The sequence below is a fragment of the Typopeltis vanoorti genome, chromosome 16 (assembly GCF_054136105.1).
Source record: "Typopeltis vanoorti isolate ZY-2024b chromosome 16, IOZ_Tvanoo_1.0, whole genome shotgun sequence".
Lineage (NCBI taxonomy): Eukaryota > Metazoa > Arthropoda > Arachnida > Uropygi > Thelyphonidae > Typopeltis > Typopeltis vanoorti.
In genome coordinates this window covers 96,069,120-96,092,939 of record NC_143564.1, presented here as the reverse complement: position 1 = coordinate 96,092,939, position 23,820 = coordinate 96,069,120, and the positions used below count along the sequence as shown (strand labels likewise).

Genomic DNA, 23,820 nt, shown 5'->3' with positions numbered 1-23,820 from the left:
TACACAGATTACCAAAAACACACAAACCAAATAAGCACCTCCATAGCGCAATTGGAAGAATGATGGCATGTTGTGCTCTTCAGTTGGAAAAGGCATAAGTTCGATGATGGGAGGAATCTTTATATGTTTTTTTCAATTGAAGGCGAGTTAGCAGATCTCATATAGAGGTAGTAGGGTCTTTTTCTCCTGAAAACTCAGATTTTTCATCCTGCATACAGACAAATCAGCCTTAAGGACACATGCAATTTACAGACAAAAAATACTAGTGGTCATGATGAGTAGGTGGCATTGGTGTAGATGATGGAGATGGATGGAAGTGGTGAAGATAGAGGGTTGTAGAGTAGGTGCCCTCCCTCGATGACTCTTTGAACTCCTTGAAGGTGTCACAAAATAATAATAATAATAATAAAATAATGCACTTCCATAGCAGTTTCTATAAATTTCACTCTTCCTCTGCCAGATCAACTAACCAATTATCTACCATGGGTAAAATATAACATAACCAAAATATAAACTTAAAATAACCGAGTTGTCATGGTCAGTTTTGATATTGCATCCCTCTTATTAAAAAATTTCCAATTACTGATCAAAAACATTTCCTGAATACCACGGCTCTCAACAAATTGCTCATTCATACTGGTTACTCTGCATATAAAGACAACAAGTAAAAAAGCAAATAAAAGTGACTCCTATGAACTTTCTTCAGTTTTATCTGCTACCCCTTCCCTTCCATTTTGCCAACTTCTACACAGAACAGTTAAAAAGCATATTCTCAAATGTTGGAAGTTTTTTCCACTTGGTTAGACTATAATAAATTTAGTTTAATCCTTTATCCAAGTGTAAGCAAACAAAGTTTGCACCTGAAGTATCTTCAGGACTGAGGCAACTCGTGATAAAGGTGGACCAAGCTCTCATCACTCCTTGTCTCAGTATCTCCCATAATGCAAAGCACATCTCCTTGCAGACATGTATAATGCTATGCATTAAGGGAAGGGCCACTACCCAGACTGGTTTCAACTTTTATTGAGGTCTCGTCAGTGGGAGCCAGACCCAGAAGTGGTGATACTAAGGCAGAAGCAATGGAGAAGTCATATTTACTTATACGAGTTGCCAAAAGGTGAACCACCTTATTATTAAATTACTATGGATTTAGAGAAAGATGTTGGAAGTTTTTTCCACTTGGTTAGACTATAATAAATCACCACTTCTGGGTCTGGCTCCCACTGACGAGACCTCGATAAAGGTCGAAACCGATCTGGGTAGTGGACCTTCCCTTAATGCTTAGCAATATACATGTCCGCAAGGAGATGTGCTTTGCATTATGAGAGATACTGAGACAAGGAGTGATGAGAGCTCAGTCTACCTTTACCACGAGTTGCCTCAGTCCTGAAGATACTTCAGGTGCAAACTTTGTTTGCTTACACTTGGATAAAGGATTAAACTAAATTTATCATATTCTCAAATATATTTCTAAATATCAATGCTACAAAAAAAATCATTTTTAAGGTTCAGTTCGAATTCAGCACCCTTCTTACTGTAGGTGTAAGGGGTGTTTTAGAAAAGTGTCATGTGTATCGTTATAGTAGGATTCCATATTATCTAACTCGATCCCACAGCATTAATATGTTTTAAATTACCAACATTTCATGAATATTATTATTATTATGTGACACCTCCAGGAAGTCCAAAGACTCATCAAGAGAAGGCACCTACTCTACAACTTTCTGTCTCCACCAATGAACCCACAACTACACTAACACCATCTACTGCCCACCAGCACCAGTAGTATTTTCACACACAATCACAAACATTCATGCCCACAGTGGGATTCGAACCCACAGCCTTTTTGGCTGGAGAGCGGATACACTAACCACTCAGCCAACCAGGTCAGCATATTTTATTCATGAAATGGAAAAAAAAAGAAAAGAAAAAAAAGTGTTTCTTTCTCAACTATCTTACGAATGTGACTCCTCAGCAGCATGCTCTCATTTTCAATCTACACAACACACAGTCAGAAATACATCCACAAACAATCTCCCCTCCTATCAATAACGTTGCATTATCAAACATGAATGGAAGCCAGAAATCTTTGTCAAGAAAGAATAGATAGTCTTCACAGCTGAACTAAATTGCATCCACTATGCTTTTACAATGAACAAAATTCCCAATAGAACTAAAAATTCCTCCCAGCACTCCAAAAAGTAAACTATAACAATATACTAATGCAATTATTATTTCCTTTATCCAAAACATATAAAAAATAAAATAAAAAACAGGATTTTAAAATATTATTATTATTAACATCCAGCCTCCATGGAGTCAGACTCATCATGGAAGGTACACATTATTGCACACAATGCTCAGCCAACCATGCCTTAAAATAATTCAATATAATTCAGGTAATGCATTTTACTCACCAACCACTCTCCCTGAAAACAACCTACTTTTCACACCCTCTTTATACAGTTTCCAGCAATGGCCTCTTGTTCTATCCCCCGCCCCTCATTCTATGAAAAATCTCCTCCATGTCAACCTGATAACAACCCCTAATTAGCTTATATGACTCAATCATATTCCCTCCTCCTCACTCCAATTCAGGAAGCTTTGTAGTTTATATGCTCTTAATCTGTCCTTATACTCCAAATTCCAAAGACCACTGACAACCTTTGTGAATCTTCTCTTGAGCCATCTCCAAAATATCTTTGTCACTATGAAAACCTGGAGACCAAATCTGTGCATAATAATTCATATGAGACCTGATCAAGGCCCTATACAATGGCATCATAACCTCTTTATTTCTGCATGTCAGGGTCCTCTGCATCATATCCATTATCCAATGTGATGCAATGTCTTCACAACTTGTGCAATGTGGCCCCTGAATTTCAGGTCCTTGTCCACCACCACTCCCAGCTATCTCATTTCCTCTACCGCCTTTAAAGTTTCCACACCAAGTGTCTACTCTGCATCCCATCACTGCTTATCAAATTTCAAAACCCTACGCTTTGCAACACTGAACTGACAGTTCCACTTATGTGCCCATTCATACAATCTATTCAAGTCCTCCTGCAAAGCCATAACATCTGCCCTCCCAATTGCTCTCCCAATTTTGCATCATCTGCAAACAGCTGCATATCACTAGTTAAATCCATCCCAATATCATTAATATACAAATGGAACAACAATGCTCCCAAAACTGACCCCTGTGGTACACCAATAGTAACCCTCTTACAGATACTGCACCCCCATATACAACTTTCTGATACCTATCTGACAGCCAGTCACTGATACAACTCAGAAGTTACAAGCCTTTTGTAAAATCCAAGTACACCACTGTATATGCATTTCCCCTGTTCAAGATATTTGTCACCTTGTTATAGTACATAATAAGTTAGTAAAACATGATCTCCCCTTAATAAACCCATGATGATAACCACAAAGAATACTACTGTTTTCAACCCAATTCTGTATTCTACTTCTCACAAATTTCTCTCTCTAGTACCTTCACCATAAGTCCAGATATACATATTGGCCTATAATTTGAAGCCACAACCTTATCACCACCTTTATGCAATGGAACAATTTTATCTTCTTTCCACTCCCTTGGAATGTGTGCTGTTGTAAGACTCTTATTAAACAAGCATGGGAATGCTACTGCCAATTCCCTGGAACATTCCCTTAATGTCATCAAATCCTATTGCCTTATTGACATTAAGGTTATTTATTTCCTCAAATACCTCCTGCTCATTCACAATTAAACCATCTTCTACTATGTCCTCTACACTTAAGTTCCTCATGATTCCACCCTGATTAGGAAGACACTTTTATGAATTGATCGCTGTTCTTTCATAAGATGATTAACATCATCTTCCAATGATCATTCTTCCTTCTACTTGCCACATATCTAAAAAACTCTCTAAGGTTTTTCTTTGCCTGTTTTGCCAATTTTTGCACATACTGCATTCTGTTTTCCTTACTAACTGAGTCACTCTCCTGGTTTGTTCTTTATACTTGATTTATACCATGATTCATTTTGAACTGCCTTCAAAGTACCTTCTTCTTCCAGATTTCATTCTTAAGCCCCTCATTAAGCATCCATTTTATACCAACCTTATTCAGCCGTTTGGCCTTCAGAATACATCCACACACTGATGCTGTTACCTATTTCTTTGTCAGTTCACAAGTAGCATTTATTTCCTTACCACTCAACTTCTCATTCCATGCTTTAGCTTCAAGCTGTCTCCTAAGCTAGTCAAAATCACCAGCCTTATAATTCCACATATATCCTTTACAGACATAAGTGTGCATATGGCTAGCCATAACCCAGGTGATCACTCTCACAAACTGAAGGAAAGTGTGAAACCCCACTCACAGTTACATTCTCAGACAGTATGATCAGATCTAAAACTCTCGAACCTCGCGTGCTGTTCTTTATATGCTGCCTGAGATAGTTATCTCTGAAGAAATTAATTTTATGATAGATAGATGCACAAAGTTAAAAAACTTTGTGCATCTATCTCTCATCCTGAGATTTTATTTAATAAGGTCAAAGCACCTTGTGACAACTTGTTTAGGTAAAATTCATATAAGCTCTGCATTACTTCAACCTAGCATTGTAAGGTCTGGCTCCCACTGACAAGACCTCAATAAAGGTCGAAACTGGTGCAGCTCTGGCTCTGATTCGAGAGGCTCTGCTTGGGGGTAGGTTTTTGCCTGGCTCTGAGTGGGGCCACCGCTGAGATTATGGCTCTGCTTGGTAGTGGGGTGAGCCTGCCACCGGGCAGAGCCAATGCTGAGAAGTTCTTCTCGGTGACGGGGTGGGCCTGTCACTGAGTGGAACAACGCTGAGTTGGAAGGTCCTCCGGTCGCTCGTAGGGAGTGGCCTGGGGATTGCCTAATTTTTAGAGAGGTCTTTACTTAAAAACACCTCAATAAGGTATGGTAGTGAACCATTGCTTTTAATGCATAGCATCATACATCTCTGCAAGGAATGTGCTTTACATTAAGGGAAAAATACTAAGGAAAGTGATCAGATCTTAATCCACCTTTACCACGAGTTGCACTACATGCAGGCGCAAACATGACTTACTTGTCTATTTGCTCACTTGGGAAATAGGATTAAAAAAACCAAGTTTATATAAAATTACTTGGTATCTTGAATACATAATATACCCAAGTTAAAAAACTTTCTACATATATATATATATATATATATATATATCTCAATTTTTAAATCTGATTCTGCCACTGATCTCATCTGTTCATTCTAATTTTTCTTTGTTTGCTTTGTTGCAAATATTTTATTTCTTCCACCACGATTACTTCCACAGACTGATAGGTGTTATCATACTATAAATATGAACATGACTCTTTTATTGTTTAATAATTTATTGTATTTAAACAGCTACATTTACTGTTCTTAATTTAAAACATTCTTCAGAGTTTCTTAATACAGGACATAATAGTATAAGAACTTTTTTTTTTTTTTTTTAAATTGATAGATATGTAATATATCCACCCCTAGATTAATGACAACTGCTTTTCTGGTGAGACCAAGGACCTATGTAAAATAATTCAGCATATACTGCCATTTTCCTAGACTTAGCAAAGGCATTTGACAGGGTGCCACATGATAAGCTGATATTGACGTTGCAGCACATGGTTCTGGATGTCAGATTAGTCAACTGGATTCAGGATTGGCTGTCCGATAGGTATCAGAGAGTTGTGTATGGTGGAGCAATATCAAAGAGGCAAAAGGTTACAAGTGGGTTCCACAGAGCTCAGTACTGGGACCTATATTGTTTAACCTTTATATCAATAACATTGTCCGTGGATTGCAAGGGGATATTCAGTTGTTTGCAGATGATGCGAAGCTGGGAAGGATTATTAGTAATAGTGCAGATGTGGTAACCCTGCAAGAGGATTTGAATAAGCTAGATAGATGGGCAAATAAATGGGAATATCGGTTTAATGCAGCAAAATGTAAGGTCTTGAGGTTTGGGAAACATCGATGGGATGCTGCATACTCTATGGGAGGAGTTATACTGGAGGAAGTAGGGGAGACAAGAGATCTGGGTTTGATGATTGATAGAAACCTGAAATTTAGGGGACATATTGCAAAGGTAGTGAAGGTAACGCAGAGGATTGCTGCAATAATGAGAAGGACACTGACCTGCAGAGATAAAATGGTTATCATTCCATTGTATAAGACTCTGATCAGACCACACTTAGACTATTGTTCTCAGATCTAGTCCCCAGGATTTGAAGGGGATAAATTAAATGTGGAAAGGGTACAGAGAGGGATAACAAAGATAGTTTCAGGACTGTACAATGTTAGTTATGAGGATCGGCTGAGGGAGTGTGGACTGCAGAGTTTGGTGGATAGAAGAAGGAGAGGTGATATGATTGAGACTTTTAAACTGTTGAGACAGTTTAAAAGTTGAGGTGGTTACAGGGTTGACACTGGGGAGTTCTTTTGCTTGGTTGAACAGTGGAAAGGAGTCATGACAAGGGGCCATCCCTGGAAGTTATGAAAGGGGGTGAGAAAGAGGGTGAGGAGTGGTTGCTTTGCATGGAGGGTGGTTGAACCATGGAATGCATTGCCTGATGGAGTGGTGAGAGCAAGAACAGTCAATGCATTTAAGGAGTGGTATGATAGACTCCCACAATGATGTTTTGTGACTCCATGGAGGCCTGAATGAATAATAATAATAATAATAATAATAAAATAATTAAAAGATTGGTAGTGGAGAACTGTTGCTTCCCAGCTTGGTTGGTCGAGCGGTTAGTGCATCCGCTCTCCAGCCAAAAGGCTGCGGGTTTGAATCCTGCCATGGACATAGATGTTTGTGAAAATACTAGTGGTGTAGATGATGTGGTGGAGATAGAGAGCTGTAGAGTAGGTGCCCTCCCTCAATGAGTCTTTGGACTCCCTGGAGTTGTCACATAATAATAATTCAAATACAAAGTCTTTTAGTGTGTGTGTAAATATGTATAAAAATATTAACTTACCATCCCAAGCATCGAACATATCATTGATAAAATAATCAATAAATCCTATTTGGGACTTAGGGATACTACATTTGATTCGGTCAAAGGCAGGCATCACTACAGGTAGACCTCTAGTTTTTTCTTCATCTGTCTGCAGACGAAATTGAATTAAATATTAGCTATCAGTTATCATTACTATTAACAGACCTCCATGAAGTCATTATCAATATAGGAGATCCCACTAACTATTATAAAGAATTTCATAATTTTAAACATTTTGGAATAAGTTATAATAAAATCCTTAATTTTTGCTTTTATATTTAATATTTTATAGCTTTCTAAAAATATCTGGTAGTAAAAACTAATAGATTAAGGTTTTTTTTTAAGTCTGGAATTTCAAGGTTTTAGTTTATTCTATTCTAGAAACATTCACTTTTCTATTGTTTAACTCTTGTACCATCTTCCATTTTGCTTTATATATGATTTTTTTTTTTTTGTAATTAGGAATTTAGTGACATCATTTTCTTTTATCATTTTGTGCTTATTGTGTAAATTACTTTATATAATAAGCTTCATTTGAATTCACTCTCATCAGAGTAAGTTTAGATGAAAGGCTTCTGCCAAATTGGTCAATGTGTGCCATGAAGAATATTTTAGTACACAAATAAATAATACAAATAAGCTTTTGAAACCTCTTTAAGATTTTGAATATAAGTATGATAGGAAGTTGCATACTCTATTGGTGGAACTATACCAGAGGAAGTGAAGAAGGAAAGAGATCTTGGAGTGATGATTGGCAGAAATTTGAGATCTAGACGACATATCATGAAAGTGATCAAGATAACCCATGCTGCTGCAATACCCTCCCCCCTTTAAGATATCTCCACATTGATGTGATGAGAGGGCTTGGGTGATCTGACAACCCAGAGAGAAATACTGGCTTGGGCCCACCCAAGCCAATCAAGGTCTCGTTTGGGCAGGAGCCAGACTAAGCGAGACATTCTGGATATGGAAAGCAGCACATTCCAGTACTGGAATGAGGCTGAAGATATGCAATATCACCAAAGGGCTCATGTCTGGGCAGCTATTTTGCATGGCTGAATCAATATTATTGGCAATAGCTCTGTGGTAGAGAAGATGAGAGGAAACCACTCTGCTATCCTCCTATGACAACCACAATGAAAAATGATGATAAAAGTGGGGAAGGTATGACCAACTATGACCAAATTGCTTTTTTTCACTTGGTTATATTATAAATTAAAGATGCCAAGAAATTACTGTATGCCCACAGATGTGAGACCCTTCGACACTTCTGCACATGTCAGAAAAAGAAGAATCCATTCTGATAATAGGGTAATCAGTCCATATTGTGGGATGAGTTGTTTATTATTACACGTTGAAAAATTAACTTCTCTTTTATGAATATTGTAGTTTATAAAGTGGCAACTATTTTGCTTGTATAACAGTTGAAAAATTTCAGGTATAAAGCACGTGATTTCACATGTTGGTGACCAGTTCGTATATCGCCTTATTTCTTTCTCCCCTTCAACATGAATTCTCTTCTTGGCACCAAGCCAACTTAGGTTCCATGTGTAGAGGCTTAAGTGCTGTGAGGACATCATATTGGAGGCTTAATGGATTGTATACAGCATTCAGAAGGATTAAAACAGAATTTAATACTTCCAATATATTTCGTCTCAGTAAATGAGACATCTTCAGGGATTACAAAAAAACTAATATAACATAAAAACAAATAACACACAATACTAAGCCCAACCACGTGGGTCTAGGTGGAGCGCCCTCTAAGGGCAGTTGTAGGTGGCCTGGAATGTAAAGTGGGACCTCTGGTGATAAGCTTTTCCCAAACCTTAGGAAGCTTAATGCAACCATATTTGTTAAGATTCAGTTGATTTCTGAGAGCTGCTGCTGATTCTAAGAATAGTCTCTCTTTTTTGAATTTGCTGTGGTGGAGCATGGTGGTTTTTTCCCATGAGATCCTGTGGGTTGTATCCAAGACATGGTCAGCCAGGCCTGACTGACCATAGTCATGTTTGCAGATATATGACTTATGTTCTTCCAGGCGGATAGTGGCTGATCTACCTCAGAGAGGTCAGAGAGCTGGCCATCTGTTTTGACAGCTTGCAGCAAGGTGTGTTAGTGGCATCTACCTTGCTACAAGCTGTCAAAACAGCTGGCCAGCTCTCTGCCCCCCCCCCTTCACTGGACTTTCCACATCCTATATAAAAAACTCTATCCATTTTAAAAAAAACCTCATAGAAAATTTAACCTTAAATAACACAGACATATTGATAAGCTTTGACATCTCCTCATTGTTTACCAATATTCCTTTAATTGATACTTTAACACTCTTAAAAAACGTTTTTTCTTTTGATATCTTAGATCTCTTTTCCATCAATTCTGGTTATTTTTCTTGGAAGAACAAAATCTACAAGCAGATAGAGGGAACCACCATGGGTTCCCTCCTCTCACCCCCTCTTGCCAATTTTTAAATGGAAGAATTTGAAAAATTAGCCATAGATTCAGCCCCTCTCAAACCTTCTATCTGGCTAAGATATGTAGATGATGTATTCTCTATTCATGGCCCAGACACACTAGACTCTTTCCTCAGTCAGCTCAACAGCCTACATCCAAGAATCCAGTTTACAATGGAAAAGGAAAAAAACAACTGTTTACCCTTCCTAGACACATTACATGCCTTCCCAATTAGTTACACGCCTTCCCAACAGTAAGGCATATAACTAAAGTGTAATTACACTTTCCTTCACTATATATAGAAAACCCACGCACACAGGTAGATACATTCACAAACTCTCCCACTACCACCACCCCACTCAACAATATGGCATTATTAAAACTCTTACCAAGAGAACCCACAATCTTTGTTCCAGTGGAACCGCCCTTACAACTGAGCTTGACCACATACACAACACTTTTCTCTCCAATGGCTACAGCGATCACAGTATTAAAAAAATAATCAGGTCCTCCCCCTTTCCTTGGTCTTCTCTTCAGAAAAAGTTTAGAAATGCTATCACCATACCCTACGTCCATGGCATATCCGAAAAAATAGCCAAGAATTTAAAAAAGTACAACCTACACACAGCATTTAAGCCCCACCACAAACTTGCTACCCTTATCCGCTCTACAAAAGATCAGCTCCCTCCTCTTTCAGTGCCTGGAGTCTATAAAGTACCCTGTTCCTGTAAACTGGCATACTTTGGACAGACAGGCAGATCAGTCACTGTCCACCTGGAGGAATATAAGTCATACATCTGCAAACATGACTATGGTCAGTCAGGCCTGGCTGACCATGTCTTGGATACAACCCACAGGATCTCATGGGAAAAAACCACTATGCTCCACCACAGCAAATTCAAAAAAGAGAGACTATTCTTAGAATCAACAGCAGCTCTCAGAAATCAATTGAATCTTAACGAATATGGTTTCATTAAGCTTCCTAAGATTTGGGAAATGCTTATCACCAGAGGTCCCACTTTACATTCCAGGCCACCTACAACCGCCCTTAGAGGGCGCTCCACCTAGATAGGACTTTAGTGTCACCCATGTGGTTGGGCTTAGTATTGTGTGTTATTTGTTTTTATGTTACATTAGTTTTTTTGTAATCCCTGAAGATGTCTCATTTACTGAGACGAAATATATAGGAAGTATTAAATTCTGTTTTAATCCTTCTGAGTGCTGTATACAATCCATTAAGCCTCCAATATGACCAACTGAAGTTCTCGTATTTGTGGTCGGACAGTATATTTTTGGTTTAATCCTTTATCCAAGTGTAAGCAAACAAAGTATGTACCTGAAGTATTTTCAGGACAGGGCAACTCACATACAGACGCTAATGACTTCACATCACTTGCCTTAATATCCCATAACGCAAAGCACATATCCTTCCACACATGTATAATGCTATGCATTATGGGAAGGGTCACTACCCAGACCAGTTTCGACCTTTATTGAGGTCTCATCAGTGGGAGCCAGACCTAGAGGTGATACCAAGGTTGAAGTAATGCAGAAGTCATATTTCCATATACAAGTACCCAAAAGGTGTCACACTTTATTAAAATACTCTAGATTAGAGATAGTTGTTGGAAGAAGTTTTTCCACTTAGTTATATTATAAATTAAAGATTAATGAGCAGAATATGAATGAAAAAATAAAAGTAGGAAGCGTAGTGGGTTTGTAAGATGGTGTTGATTGGGAGAATGAATGTTGGGCAAGAGTAGGGGGAGAGAGAGCGTTAGATGAACTGAAAAACGTGAAACATATGAGGAATGGGTTAAGAAGCATGAAAGAGGAAATTAGGTGACTGAAAACAACAAATGCAAAGCAAATCAGAGGAGTGAGAGAGAGTTATGGGAATGATAGATGGAGAGAGAATAGGGGAACAGTCTTAGAAAATGGAATGAGATAAAAGGCAAGACAGTGCTGGAACTAGGGATGGAGATAGAGATGACAGGATAACAGATAAGTAGGGGGAACAAAGAAACAAAGTGTTACAGAAGAGAGAGAAAGAGAGAGAGGGATGCAGGTGAGCAAGGAAGAAACATATCGGTAAGGGTGTGATGTATGGAGACTCGATGATCTCTGCTGTACAAGATAGAATGCCAGAGGAGTTAGTTTTTTATTTTTATGGCGCAAAGACATCAAAGGTCATACTGCACCAGAACACAGGTTACAGCAGTACATATGGCAAATGGGTAGTAGGATAATCACAAACATCCTTGCCCCTGGTGTGATTTGAACCAACAGCCTCTTGGCTAGAGAGAGAGGATATGCTAACCATTCAGCCAACCAGGCTGAGAATGACAGAGGTGTGTTTGCCTAGAGGAAAGATAAATAGTGTGACTATGAGCAAGGTGAAAGGGTAGATGAAATGATTGTGATGGTGGGCACAAATGAATTGAGAAGCAGTGTAAATTGGGTGGCAAGATATCTGAGGTTCATTCTTGAAGTTGTATAGAAGAAGACTGAGAGAGGGAAAATAGTGAGTTTGATGATAAATAGGTATAAGTACATCTGCAGAGAAGAGTATCAATCATCAATAGTATAATAGCCAGAATGTGTCAAAAGAGAGGCTTGGATTACATGGATGCTTGGAGGGAATTTGAGGATAGAAAGGAAATGTATGTGAGAGATGGCTTGCATTTGAATGATGGAGACACCTGAAGATAATGTTGTTCTCTGAGCAAGTCAGTATGTCAACGCAAGGAAACTAGAATTATAAGGGTGGATGGTAGCCGGAATGGCCTCTTATGCGAATAGGCACTTGGGAGAAAGAGGGAATACATTGTGTAATACTGAATCATGGAGTCTGGAGGAGATAATGAATGGTATAGAAACACTGACAATGCATTGATTATTAAACCTAGAAACTCAGGTTTTTCAACCCACATACAGACAAATTGGCCTTGAGTAAACTTGCAATTTACAGACAAAACTACTAGTGGTGGTGAGCAGTAGATGGCACTGATGTAGATGATGATAGTTGCAGTTGGTTATAGTTGGTGGATTAAGTGGTGGATTAAGTGGTGGAGACAGAGCTGTAGAGTAGGAGCCCCTCCCTCAATGAGTCTCTGGACTCCTTTGAATGTGTCACATAATAATAATAATTTATACTAATCCCAGGGGTATGCAGAATAAAGGAAATGACTAGTGGCACTGATAGCATCAGCCAGTCCAAATGTTATTAGGATCTCTGAGACATGGTTGACGGAAGATGATATACTGAAAGGAATTGAAGTAGCAGGGTATAGCATTTTTCGACGCGTTAGAAAGTGCAAATGCAGTAGTAGTGAAGTACTGCTTATGATAAGTGATGACGTCTGTCCTCTCAGAGTGGAGGATTTGGAGGGCAATGGCATTAATGGTTTTGAAAATATATGGTATAAAGTAGAGGTGGACAGGACAGGATATTTAGTAGGGTGTTTGCTATAAGCCAGAAAGAAAGCATAAAGGATTGAGAGCCGGAGATGTTTATGCAGTTGAGCTTAGCAGGTGAAAAGAATGATTGTTATGGGAGATTTTAACTACAGCAGTATAAATTGGAAAGAGGAAACTGTATGTAGTATGTAGTAGTAATGGAATGGAATTTCAAGAATTCTTGAGGGATAAATATCATAGGTAACATATAGTAGAAGGAGCACAAGGTTCAAGAGTTTTGGGTTTGGTCATACATCAGAAAAGCTAATAACTGAGATGGAAACTCTGTCCCCAGTTGGAGAGAGTGACCATGTTGTTTTGACTTGGAAGATGAATAGACATGCACGAATATCAAAAAGAAAGGAACTTCTGTTGAATTATAAGACAGGTGATGATAATAGACTTGGATATCAGCTTGAGGCGGTTGCATGGATGAAGCAATTGGAAGATATATAATCAGTCCTTGGGAACTTGTGAAGGAATATTTACTAGCAGCAATAGCCAGTTGTATACCAAGTGAGTGAAGAAGAAAGCACAATTTGGTGTAAAATAGATGACAAACATCACACAAGAACTGCTGATAAAAAAGAGATCATGGAAGAGATATACGGAGAGGGGTGTAGAACAAATGCATGACGAATGCAAGACTCAGACCAGGAGAGTGACTAGTATGGAAAGGAAGGCAAAACTGGAATATGAGAAGAAATTGGCCCTGAGATCCAAAGAAAATCCTAGGGAATTCTTTCATTATGTGGCCAGTAGGAGGAGAAATGATTGTGGAAGAATGACATTGTTGGATAAAAGCCACAGGTTTTGAGAGCATGTGCTAAAGAACTTACAGCTCTGCTGACCTGGCTTTTCAGTGAAACTTTGGCAGTGTGAAAGGTGCCCAAGGAAAAAAAGTGGTAGCAGACAGGAAGTGTCAAACTATAGACTAGTTTTGTATTTCATCAGTAGTTAAGATTTGGGAGAAATTAGTGAGAGATAATTTACAGCATAGAGCAGACAATGGTAATCATATCTGTGAGAGTCAGCAAAGATTTGTTAAGGGGTACTCTTGTTTAAATAATATGATTGCCTTTTATAATAAAGTAACAAGTATGGTTCATGAGGGAAAGGCATATTCTACCATTTTTTTTGGATTTTACAAAGGCATTTAACAGGGTACCACATGATAAACTGATATTTAAGTTGAAACACATGGGTTTATATGTAAGGTTAGTGAACTGTATTCAGGATTGGCTTATCTGATGAGTATCAGAGAGTTGTGTATGAGGGAACAATATGAAGGAAGCAGAAGGTTACAAGTGGGGTCCCACAGGGCTCAATACTGGGACCTATATTGTTTAACCTTTATATTGATGACACTGTCAATGGATTGCAGGGGTATATTCAGTTGTTTGCAGATGATGTGAAGCCAGGAAGGGTTATTAGTAATAGGGCAAATGTGGTATCTCTGCAAAGAGGATTTGAATACACTGGACAGATGGGCAAATGAATGAGGATTTCAGTTTAATTCAGAATGTCAAGTCTTTGAAGTTTAGGATATATAAAACCCTAATCAGACCACACCAGGACTACTGTGCCCAAATTTGGCCCCAGGATTTGAAGGAGATAAATTAACCATAGAAAGAGTGCAGAGGCAGATAAGCTGAGGAAATGTGAACTGCAGAGTTTGTTATATAGAATTAGAGATGATATGATTGAGACTTTTAAACTGCTGAGAGGTAGTTACAGGGTTGAAATTGGGTAGTTTTTTTAATTTGCTGGAATGAGGACATGGGGCCATCCCTGTAAGTTACAAAAGGAAGTTGTAAGCAACAGGGTAAGGATGGGTTTCTTTGCATGGAGAGTGGTTGAACTGTGGGATGCATTGCCTGATAAAGTGGTGAGAGCACGAACGGTCAATAGGTTCAAGGAGTGGTATGATGGACTGCATCTTCCAGGGTGGGACTCCCATGATGTGTCTTGTGACTCCATGGATGCCTAAATCATAATAATATTTAAGTTGATATTTAGAAGAATAACAATAGCAATAATAAGAAACTTATTTCTAATTATTTCAAATTTTAAAAGGTTATTTCAAATAACTTCCATTGTACAAGTCTCTGATCAGACCACAAACAGACTATTGTTCTCAGATTTGGTCCCCAGGATTTGAAGGGGATAAATTAACTGTGGAACGGGTACAAAGACGGATGACAAAGATGGTTTCAGGACTGTACAATTTTGGTTATGAGGATCGGCTGAGGGAATGTGGACTGCAGAGTTTGGTAGATAGAAGAGGAGAAGTGATATGATTGAGACTTTTAAACTGTTGAGAGGTGGTTACAGGGTTGACACTGGGGAGCTCTTTCACTTGGCTGAACAGCGGGAAGGAGTGATGACAAGAGGCCATCCCTGGAAGTTATGAAAGGAAACTGTGAACAAGAGGGTGAGGAGTGGTTTCTTTGCATGGAGGGTGGTTGAACCATGGAATGCATTGCCTGATGGAGTGGTGAGAGCGAGAACGGTCAATGAGTTTAAGGAGTGGTATGATAGACTTTGTGTTTCTTAGGGGGGGGGCCTCCCCTTGATGAGTCTTTTGACTCCATGGAGGCCTGAATAATAATAATAATAATAATAAATAATAAAATCGGTGATTTAACACTGATGATAAAAGTGAAGGATTATAATTCAGAGATTCCCAAACATTCTCAACTCATGGCAGAGTCTTAGTAGTTTTTTCCACAGTGCCCCCTAGGCCAAAATAAATACCTAACAGTTCCATTTATTAATTAGTTAGGTCCAACTACTTACTAAGTATTTGTGTCCTAAAAACTTAGATGTTCTCAAACTTTGTGCTGTAGGACCCTGGACCATTGAATTATATAATAAAACATCTGCTATTAATTATTACTGTTCTTTTCTTATTCTCGGAAACTTCTAAATAAGATGCAAGTTTGGTGTACAGTTTCCTTTCATAACTTCCAGGGATGGCCTCTTGTCATCACTCCTTCCCGCTGCCTTGGTAGTATTACTAAGATATAATCTGAAAACATTCCATATATTGGCCTATCATTAGTGCTTTAATGTCTTTCTTTAATAATCATAATCTTGACTATCTTTCAATAACTTTTGTGGACTAAGTAACATTGATATCATTATTATTAACATTAGATTCTAATGGAGTCAAAAGACACTGTGGGAGGTTTTCAATATCCCATACAAAGTTCAAACTGTATAAAAAAATTCACCATATTCAAACTTCACATACTCTCAGGCAATACACTCCACTAACCAACTATTCTCAATGCAAAGAACCCGCTTATTACTTCTGCTCACACACCCTCCTTATACAGCTTCCAAGGATGGTCTTCTGTTCTACCACTCTCTCTCTCTCTCTCCATTTTATGAACATTGTCTTCCACATTTAACCAGTAAGAACTCCTTACCAACATATATCTCAATCATATTATCCATCTTCTTCCTATTTTCAAGGCTCTACAATTGGCATTATCTCAATTTTTCTTCATACTCAACATTCTATAGAACTGACAGTGCCTTATTCAATATTCTCTGATCCTCTACAATACATCCTTAATGCCTGCAAACCAGGTGACTAGATCTGCATATTGATGATCAAGGCCTTATAGAGCAGAATTTTACCTATACATATCAAGGCTCTCCTTATCACTGCCATAATTTGTTGTATGTTCTCCCAATCTGAGCAACAAGATCCATAAACTTCTAGTCCCTGTCAACTATTACTCCAAGATCCATTCACCAATTCAATGCTCTTCATCCCATTCTTGAGCTACCTACTAACTGGAGTTCCACCCACAATGCCACTCATGCATCTACTCAGATCTTCGACCACATTTGCTCTATTCCTCAACTTTGTATCATATGCAAATAACTGCCTATCTCCAGTACAAACTGGAGACAGGCAGTTGGCTCCAATGGCTACAATACAAACCTCTTTTACCACACCACTAGTGGCTTTCCTTTTCTGGAATGCTACTTTCTGATATGCAACATGCTGATACATGTCTGACAGCTAAATGCTCATCTAACTCATCTATTCCAATTTAGTTACTAACCTGTCATGTAGCAATCTGTCAAAGGCAATTTGCAAAATCTAAATATACCAATGTATATGCATCTTCCTTGTCTAATGTATCTATTACTTTATAATATGAACTGATTGCCAAAACACTACCTCCCTTTAATAAATGCATTTCGACTATTACAAAAAAATACTGTTATCAACCAAACTGTGTATTAGTCTTCACAAACCTCTCCAGCACCTTGACCACAACTCCAGACATACAGACTGACATATACCTTGAAGTCTCATTCTTATCATCCTCTTTCTAGAGTGAAAAAGTTTACCGATCATTCCACTACTTTGTGAGTTGTTCTATCACATGGCAACTAGATAATAAACTACTGTCTTATGAAAATCACATTTACTTAATTTCTCATACACTTCTCACTCAGTCACTCCTCTTCCAAACCCTTTACACATTCAAATTTCTCACTATCACACTTATGAGAAAGAAGTACCCTGAAGACTTGCTCGCTGAATACCTCCTCAACTATATCCTCTGTGGTTACCAGTCTACTGATTTCACCAACTAACATCATTCTCCCTTCTTCTGGCCACATACAAAAAGAACTTTCTAGGATTTTCTGGACTGATTAGCTAATTTTTGCTCATATACACTTCTGCTATCCTAAACAAACTATTGATTATTCCAGGTATTTTCCTGTTCTCTGACAACCAATGTGGTTGAAATGGCTTTGACAGATCAGTGGATCCTTAATTACAAAGTAGTTCCATTCACTTCAAGTATTTTCAAAGTACAAAGTATGAAGTGCTAATTTTTTAAGTGCCCCAAATAAAAAACAAATAAGATATTTATTTAACTAGCTGATATTTCACTGGATTTTAAACTAACATTTTCAGAACACAACAACTTGTCAAGATACATAGTGAAGACGGTGTTGGAAACATTTCCAATTGTAAACGACTAAAGAAGTGATGTTCTAACTTGGCACTCTCTAACAATGGATAAATAAGTTTTACATTTGTTGAATTTATCTTAAAATGACTCCTCCAAGACTTTAGGTAAATTAATATAGCTTTGTTGAGGTTAAAAGTATGTTTCAATGCTGTTGTTGACTCTAAAATTAGATGGAACAAATCATATATAATTAGATGGCAGCGAAAACAAAAGAATGTACTTTTAGAAGTTATCATTAGTAAGCCTACTTTTAGATTTAGCAAAAGCAAGGAAACATTCTCTGAAATGCAACAAGTATCTAAATGCTTCATTAATCTATTAAGTATAGCTTCATTAATGTGTCTAAAATTGAGGAGACAGTAATTTTAAGATCAACTTCAACCCAATACTTTAAGCAAGTCCATTTATCCAACATTATTATTATTATTATTTTATAAGCACCTTCATGGAGTCAGAAGACATCACTGGAGACCCAAAATTTCCACACATATCTATCATACCTCTCTCTTGAACCCATAACAGACAAAACCCACAACTGTGTCTGGCAACCCATTCCATTCAATCACCACTTTCCAAGTGAAAAATCTGGTCCTCACATCCCTACCAACTATGCTCTTAGTCAACTTCCAAGGATGATCTCTTGTTCTGCCCTCTCTAGCCAAAGTGCTGAACGAGGGCAAATTCTCCATGCTTGCTGCGCAAGCTCATTAACTGAGAAAGAAGTAATATTTATTTGTTAATAAATGCATGCATTTATAAGCATTCCATTTAGGCTTTTATTTTTGTAGACAGAATACGTCTTAAGCTTGAGCGGCAATAATTGAGCTTTGTGTTATGTATCGAAGGCCGATGCTTGCTCGTCTAGTCAACGCTACCTTGCAATGAGGCCAGGGACTTGGGAGTGTTCGTGGATAGGGAAATGAAGTTTAGGGGGCACATTGCAAAAGTAGCTAAATCAGCTCATCAACTCACTTGGTTGTTGAAAAATACCTTGACGAGCAGAGACAAGCAAGTTACTGTACCTCTGTACCGAGCCTTGATAAGACCTCATCTCGACTACTGTTCCCAGATTTGGTCACCTCGGTTCCTTCTTGATGGGAAGGAGGTGGAGAGGATCCAGAGGCGAGTGACTAAGATGATAACAGGTCTGTGGAATGAACCATATGAGAACAGGTTGAAGATTTGTGGGTTGCAGAAACTAGTTGATAGGCAGAAAAGGGGAGATATGATTGAGACATTCAAATTGCTAAAGGGATTCTATAGGATTAATTCAGAGGATATTTTTGAGATCAGAACTGGTGGTGGGAGAACTAGGGGACACCTATGGAAGCTGGGCAAGAGTGTGGTTATCAAGGGTGTTAGAGCTGGGTTCTTTACTTTTAGAGTGGTAAATGAGTGTAATAAGCTGCCAGAGTCTGTTGTGGGTGCTATGATGGTGAGCGAGTTCATGGCAAGGTATGACAGATACTGTGAGAATGTCGCATAGTTGTGTGGATATGATGTTTAGGGCCTCCCTCGATGAGTCTAAGGAATACCTGGAGTCGCCCAAAATAATAATAATACTCGGTTGTAAGAGCTTCCAGGTCCTCGCTGCAGCACTGAGATTTCATGCGTGCACGTAGCCATTTCCACTCCCTTCACGTAATCTTAAACACAAGGCCATACGCAGTTAAAGTAGCTCTAGCCAGTATGCTTCACCCAGCCTTTACAAGTGTGCGTGTTTCTTGGGAAAATTAAGTTACAACCAACTTTTTATGACGATGTTATTGACCAGTTCATAAAGAAGAACCGTAGGGTAGAATTTGTATTCAAGTAGCTAGATTGAAAAAGATAGAATATCATTTGTAAAATAAATGTTATATTTGTATGATTAAAAATATATTTAGAAATATACATACATTTCTAAATATATAGTTTTAAATGGTCAGTAATTCATTATTATTCGACTAATCAGCGGAATAATCAATCACACCTCTACTCCCTGAATGATAACAAGAGCAAGCGTGAATTTAAAGACCAGCATTCGCACCTGATGCTGAAACACTTCACCTGTATCAATCCTACAAAATCCTTAACTTAAATAACTTAAATGTTTCTATAATATCCTCTCTTTTTTGGCCTAACCAACTTCCACAACCTACAATCTATCCTCATAAGAAGCAGCTAGTGAGCCAAGCACTGTGGATGTACCTAACAAGAGCTCCTGATTCAGATAAGTTATTCTAGGAATAATTAATTATATATGTGTAATTGTTTCAGTAAGAGCGGCTGTAAACTTTGTGTGCTACCGGTATTATTAGTGTGGGGGATTTTTCTTGTATAATCTTAATTACGAAATCGTTACTATTAGACCTAATAACCTGCAGGGAAAAAAAAAAAAAAAAAGGCGGCGACATTGTCATTCAATGATTTTAATTTAGATTTCAGTCGTTTCGTTAAGTGTGAGGTCTGTTATATGTATTCCTTCGATTACATAAATGATTTGTGGATGTTTAGTGTGGATGGAAGAAGGGTGTGTGCGAAGTGTGACCTGAACGAGGAACTGATGAATGCAAATATGAAATTGATGACAGAAAGTGTTAGAACCGATTGTGTCGTGAGTGCATGTTTGAAAGAGAAGGATGGTGAGAAAGACAGGCGAAAAAATGTTAAAAAATCAGGAAAAAAGAAAAAGAGCGATTTGACAACCGTAATGGATGTTAAAAGGGACGAAAGTAAGGCGGAAAGAAACGAAATTGAGAGAACGAATGAAAGTAAAAATGGCGTGATGCAGAAATCGCAAGAAAAAAAATCGAAAGAATAAATGATAGCAAAAAAAGAATGAATGATGGCGAGAGTTGGACGCATGTTGGACCGAAAATACTAAAACAAAGAAAGATGAATGACAGTAAAAGTGAGAAGAATGATAGCGAAATTTGGACGCATGTTAGTCCGAAAGTACGGAAACAAAGAAAGATAAATGAATGTGAAAGTGAGAAGAATGATAGTGAAAGTTGGACGTATGTTGGATCGAAAGTACGGAAACAAAGAAGGATGAATAAGAGGGAAACTGAGAAGAGGGGGTCGAGAGTTAGAAAGATTTAATGATAGAGAGAAAGTGTCGCGAGATTCGGAAAGTGAATTGGATTGGATGAGGCAAGAAATGAAATGGATGCAGAATGAAATTAAGAGAATTCAGGTCAAAACTATTAAAATAAATCATGATGGCATGAAAGAGTTAACGAAAGATGAGCGAGTGGCATTGTATGGCGACTCCATTATTAAAGGTGTGCTAGAGGATAAAATGCACAAGGTATGTTTTCCGGGCATTAAACTGAGTAGAGTGATTGAGGCATTGGATATGAGGCGGGAGCGAGCAAAAGAGTTAATTGTATTAATTGGTACAAATGATCTGAGCGAGAACAAAGAGCATTTCAGAATGAATGTCAGGAGGCTGCTTGGAAAGATAAAAGAGAATAGTGTGACAGGAAGGGTAGTCAATGTGTTGCCTAGGTATGATTGTGGTGAAATGAGGTGGAGAGCAAGGATTATGAATGATATTCTGGCTGAAATGTGTGAGGAGATGGGAGTATAGTTTGTTAATGTGTGGAATGAGTTTGAGGGACAAAGTGAGCTGTATGGGAGCGATGGACTGCATTTGAGTGGTTATGGTGTGAGTCGCTTGGAAAGACTGCTGCTGGAAGGTAGAGAAGTGAATAGAGAGAATGAATCAGATCGGGAGGGGAGTGATGTGGGAGAGCAGGAGAGTAAGACAGGAGAGATTGAAGAAGTGGAAATGAATGGAGAAGTAAGTGGTATGAGTACAGAAAATGAGAGAATTGTGCAAGAGGAGCAGGGAAACGGGGAGGCTCAGGGTGGACAGGGGTACACAGCGTGAGAAAGGTGGATACTCCAAGTGAGAGCATGTGTAGGCAGGAAAGAAATGGGATAATCAGGGATCAAGAGGAAACAGATGAAATTGAAAAGGGTTCTAAAATGAAGAAGCAGAAAGGGAAAGGCCCCAGTCCAGCATGGAGAGATCACATCGAGTGAGTGGTATCAGTGGAACTAGCTGTAGATCTACAAATGAGCTGTCGTGTTTTTTTACCAATACTAGAAGTATAAGAAACAAGGCGGATGAAATGGTTGCACTAATTGCGTCTGTTCACCCAAAGACTGTTGGAATAAGTGAGACATGGTTAGATGAGGATGACATCCTGACAGGAATAGAGATGGAAGAGTATGATATGTTTCGTGAGGATAGAAGGGGTAAAAAGGGAGGGGGAGTGCTATTGATGATAGAGAAAGTAACCAAGGTAGAGATGCAAGAGGGAAATAGGGAGAGTGGTTTTGAGGCAGTATGGTGTGAGATAGAGGTGAATAGAATCAAATACTTGGTGGGATGTTGTTATAGACCCTGGTAATGTGGATGGTGGTGATAGTGAAATGTATAGTCAAATAAGCCAAGCAAATAAGAAAAGGGTGATCATTATGGGTGATTTTAATTATGGCAATATAGATGGAATGAAGAGATAGCAACTGGAAGTAAAGAAAATGAGTTTCTTGAGTTTTTGAGGGATAACTACCTGAGACAGTATGTAACAGAGGGCACACGAGGATTAAGGGTATTGGATTTGGTCATCTCATCAGAGCATGTAATTATAAATGAGGTGTCAAATCATCCACCAATTGGTTAAAGTGACCATGAGGTGATTGCCAACAGTGCAAGGACCCCTGTGAAAAAAGGGTATATGTGGAACTACAAAGGGGGTGATTATGAAGAGCTCAGGAGACAGCTGGCGGTTGTTGCATGGAATGAGGAGTTAGCTGGAAAAGAGATCAATGCAGCTTGGGGGATTTTAAAGACTATTTAGTAGATGCAATGTCTAAATGTATTCCAAGGGTGAGAAGGTTAAATAAGGTATGTGTGAGATGGATGAATAAAGAGATTAAGCATGCGATACAGAGAAAAAGGGCATTGTGGAGGCAGCATAAGAGAAGTGGAAGTAACCAATTTCATGAGGTCTACAAAGACCAGGCAAGGAGGGTGACTTGGTTGGTGAGAGTAGCTAAAGAGAGGTATGAACAGCAGTTAGCTAATGAAGCCAAAAAGAATCCTAGGAAGTTCTTTCGATATGTAGCCAGCAAAAGAAACAATGATTATGGAAAGATGACATTGATTGGAGGAAATGGTATAAAGACAGCTGTTGCAGAATGTGTGGTGGAGATACTTAATGAGCAGTTCATAAAGATCTTTCAATCTTGTGAATGTGACTTCATGGAGAGATTGAGAGCACTTGATGATGGGGAGGAGAGACTGACTGTAAGTGAGCAAGAGGTGTTTGGGGAGTTGAGTAAATTAGATGTAAATAAGGCTGTGGGACTTGATAATATATCACTGCGTATTCTGAAGGAATGTGCCAGAGAGTTGACACCTGCCATGACGTATTTTTTTAATACGAATCTTGCACTTGGTCAAGTTCCTAAAGAGTGGAAGGAGGGCAAGATTGTGCCACTTCATAAAGGAGGTGATCGAACTTAAGCATCAAACTATAGGCCTATCTCTGTGTCAGATGTTGTGGTTAAGTTGTTTGGGAAGCTTGTGAGAACTAGGATCCAGAGTTGGGTTGACAACAATGGTATAATCTTTGATGGACAGCATGGATTTGCTAAAGGGAGGTCATGTTTTACTAATCTACTTACTTATTACAATAAAGTGACTGCTTCTTTGGACAGAGGAGAAGGATACACAGTAATATACTTGGATTTCGCAAAGGGTTTTGATAGAGTACCTCATGATAAGTTGACAGTCAAACTAGAGCAGATGGGGTTGGATATTAGATTAGTGCATTGGATTGGAGACTGGCTATCTGATAGGTATCCAGGAAAAGGA

General features: G+C 38.5%; 1 protein-coding gene across 2 annotated transcripts in view; it reads right to left on the bottom strand.

Annotated features, from left to right (window-relative positions):
• Positions 1 to 23,820, bottom strand: part of Pde8 (phosphodiesterase 8) — a 464,293-nt gene that overhangs the window by 14,546 nt on the left and 425,927 nt on the right. For both annotated transcript variants that reach the window (XM_090406572.1, XM_090406573.1), the window contains exon 19: positions 7,009 to 7,134. In XM_090406572.1, the coding sequence (XP_090262698.1) occupies positions 7,009 to 7,134 (126 nt within the window). The remainder of the gene's footprint in view (positions 1 to 7,008; positions 7,135 to 23,820) is intronic.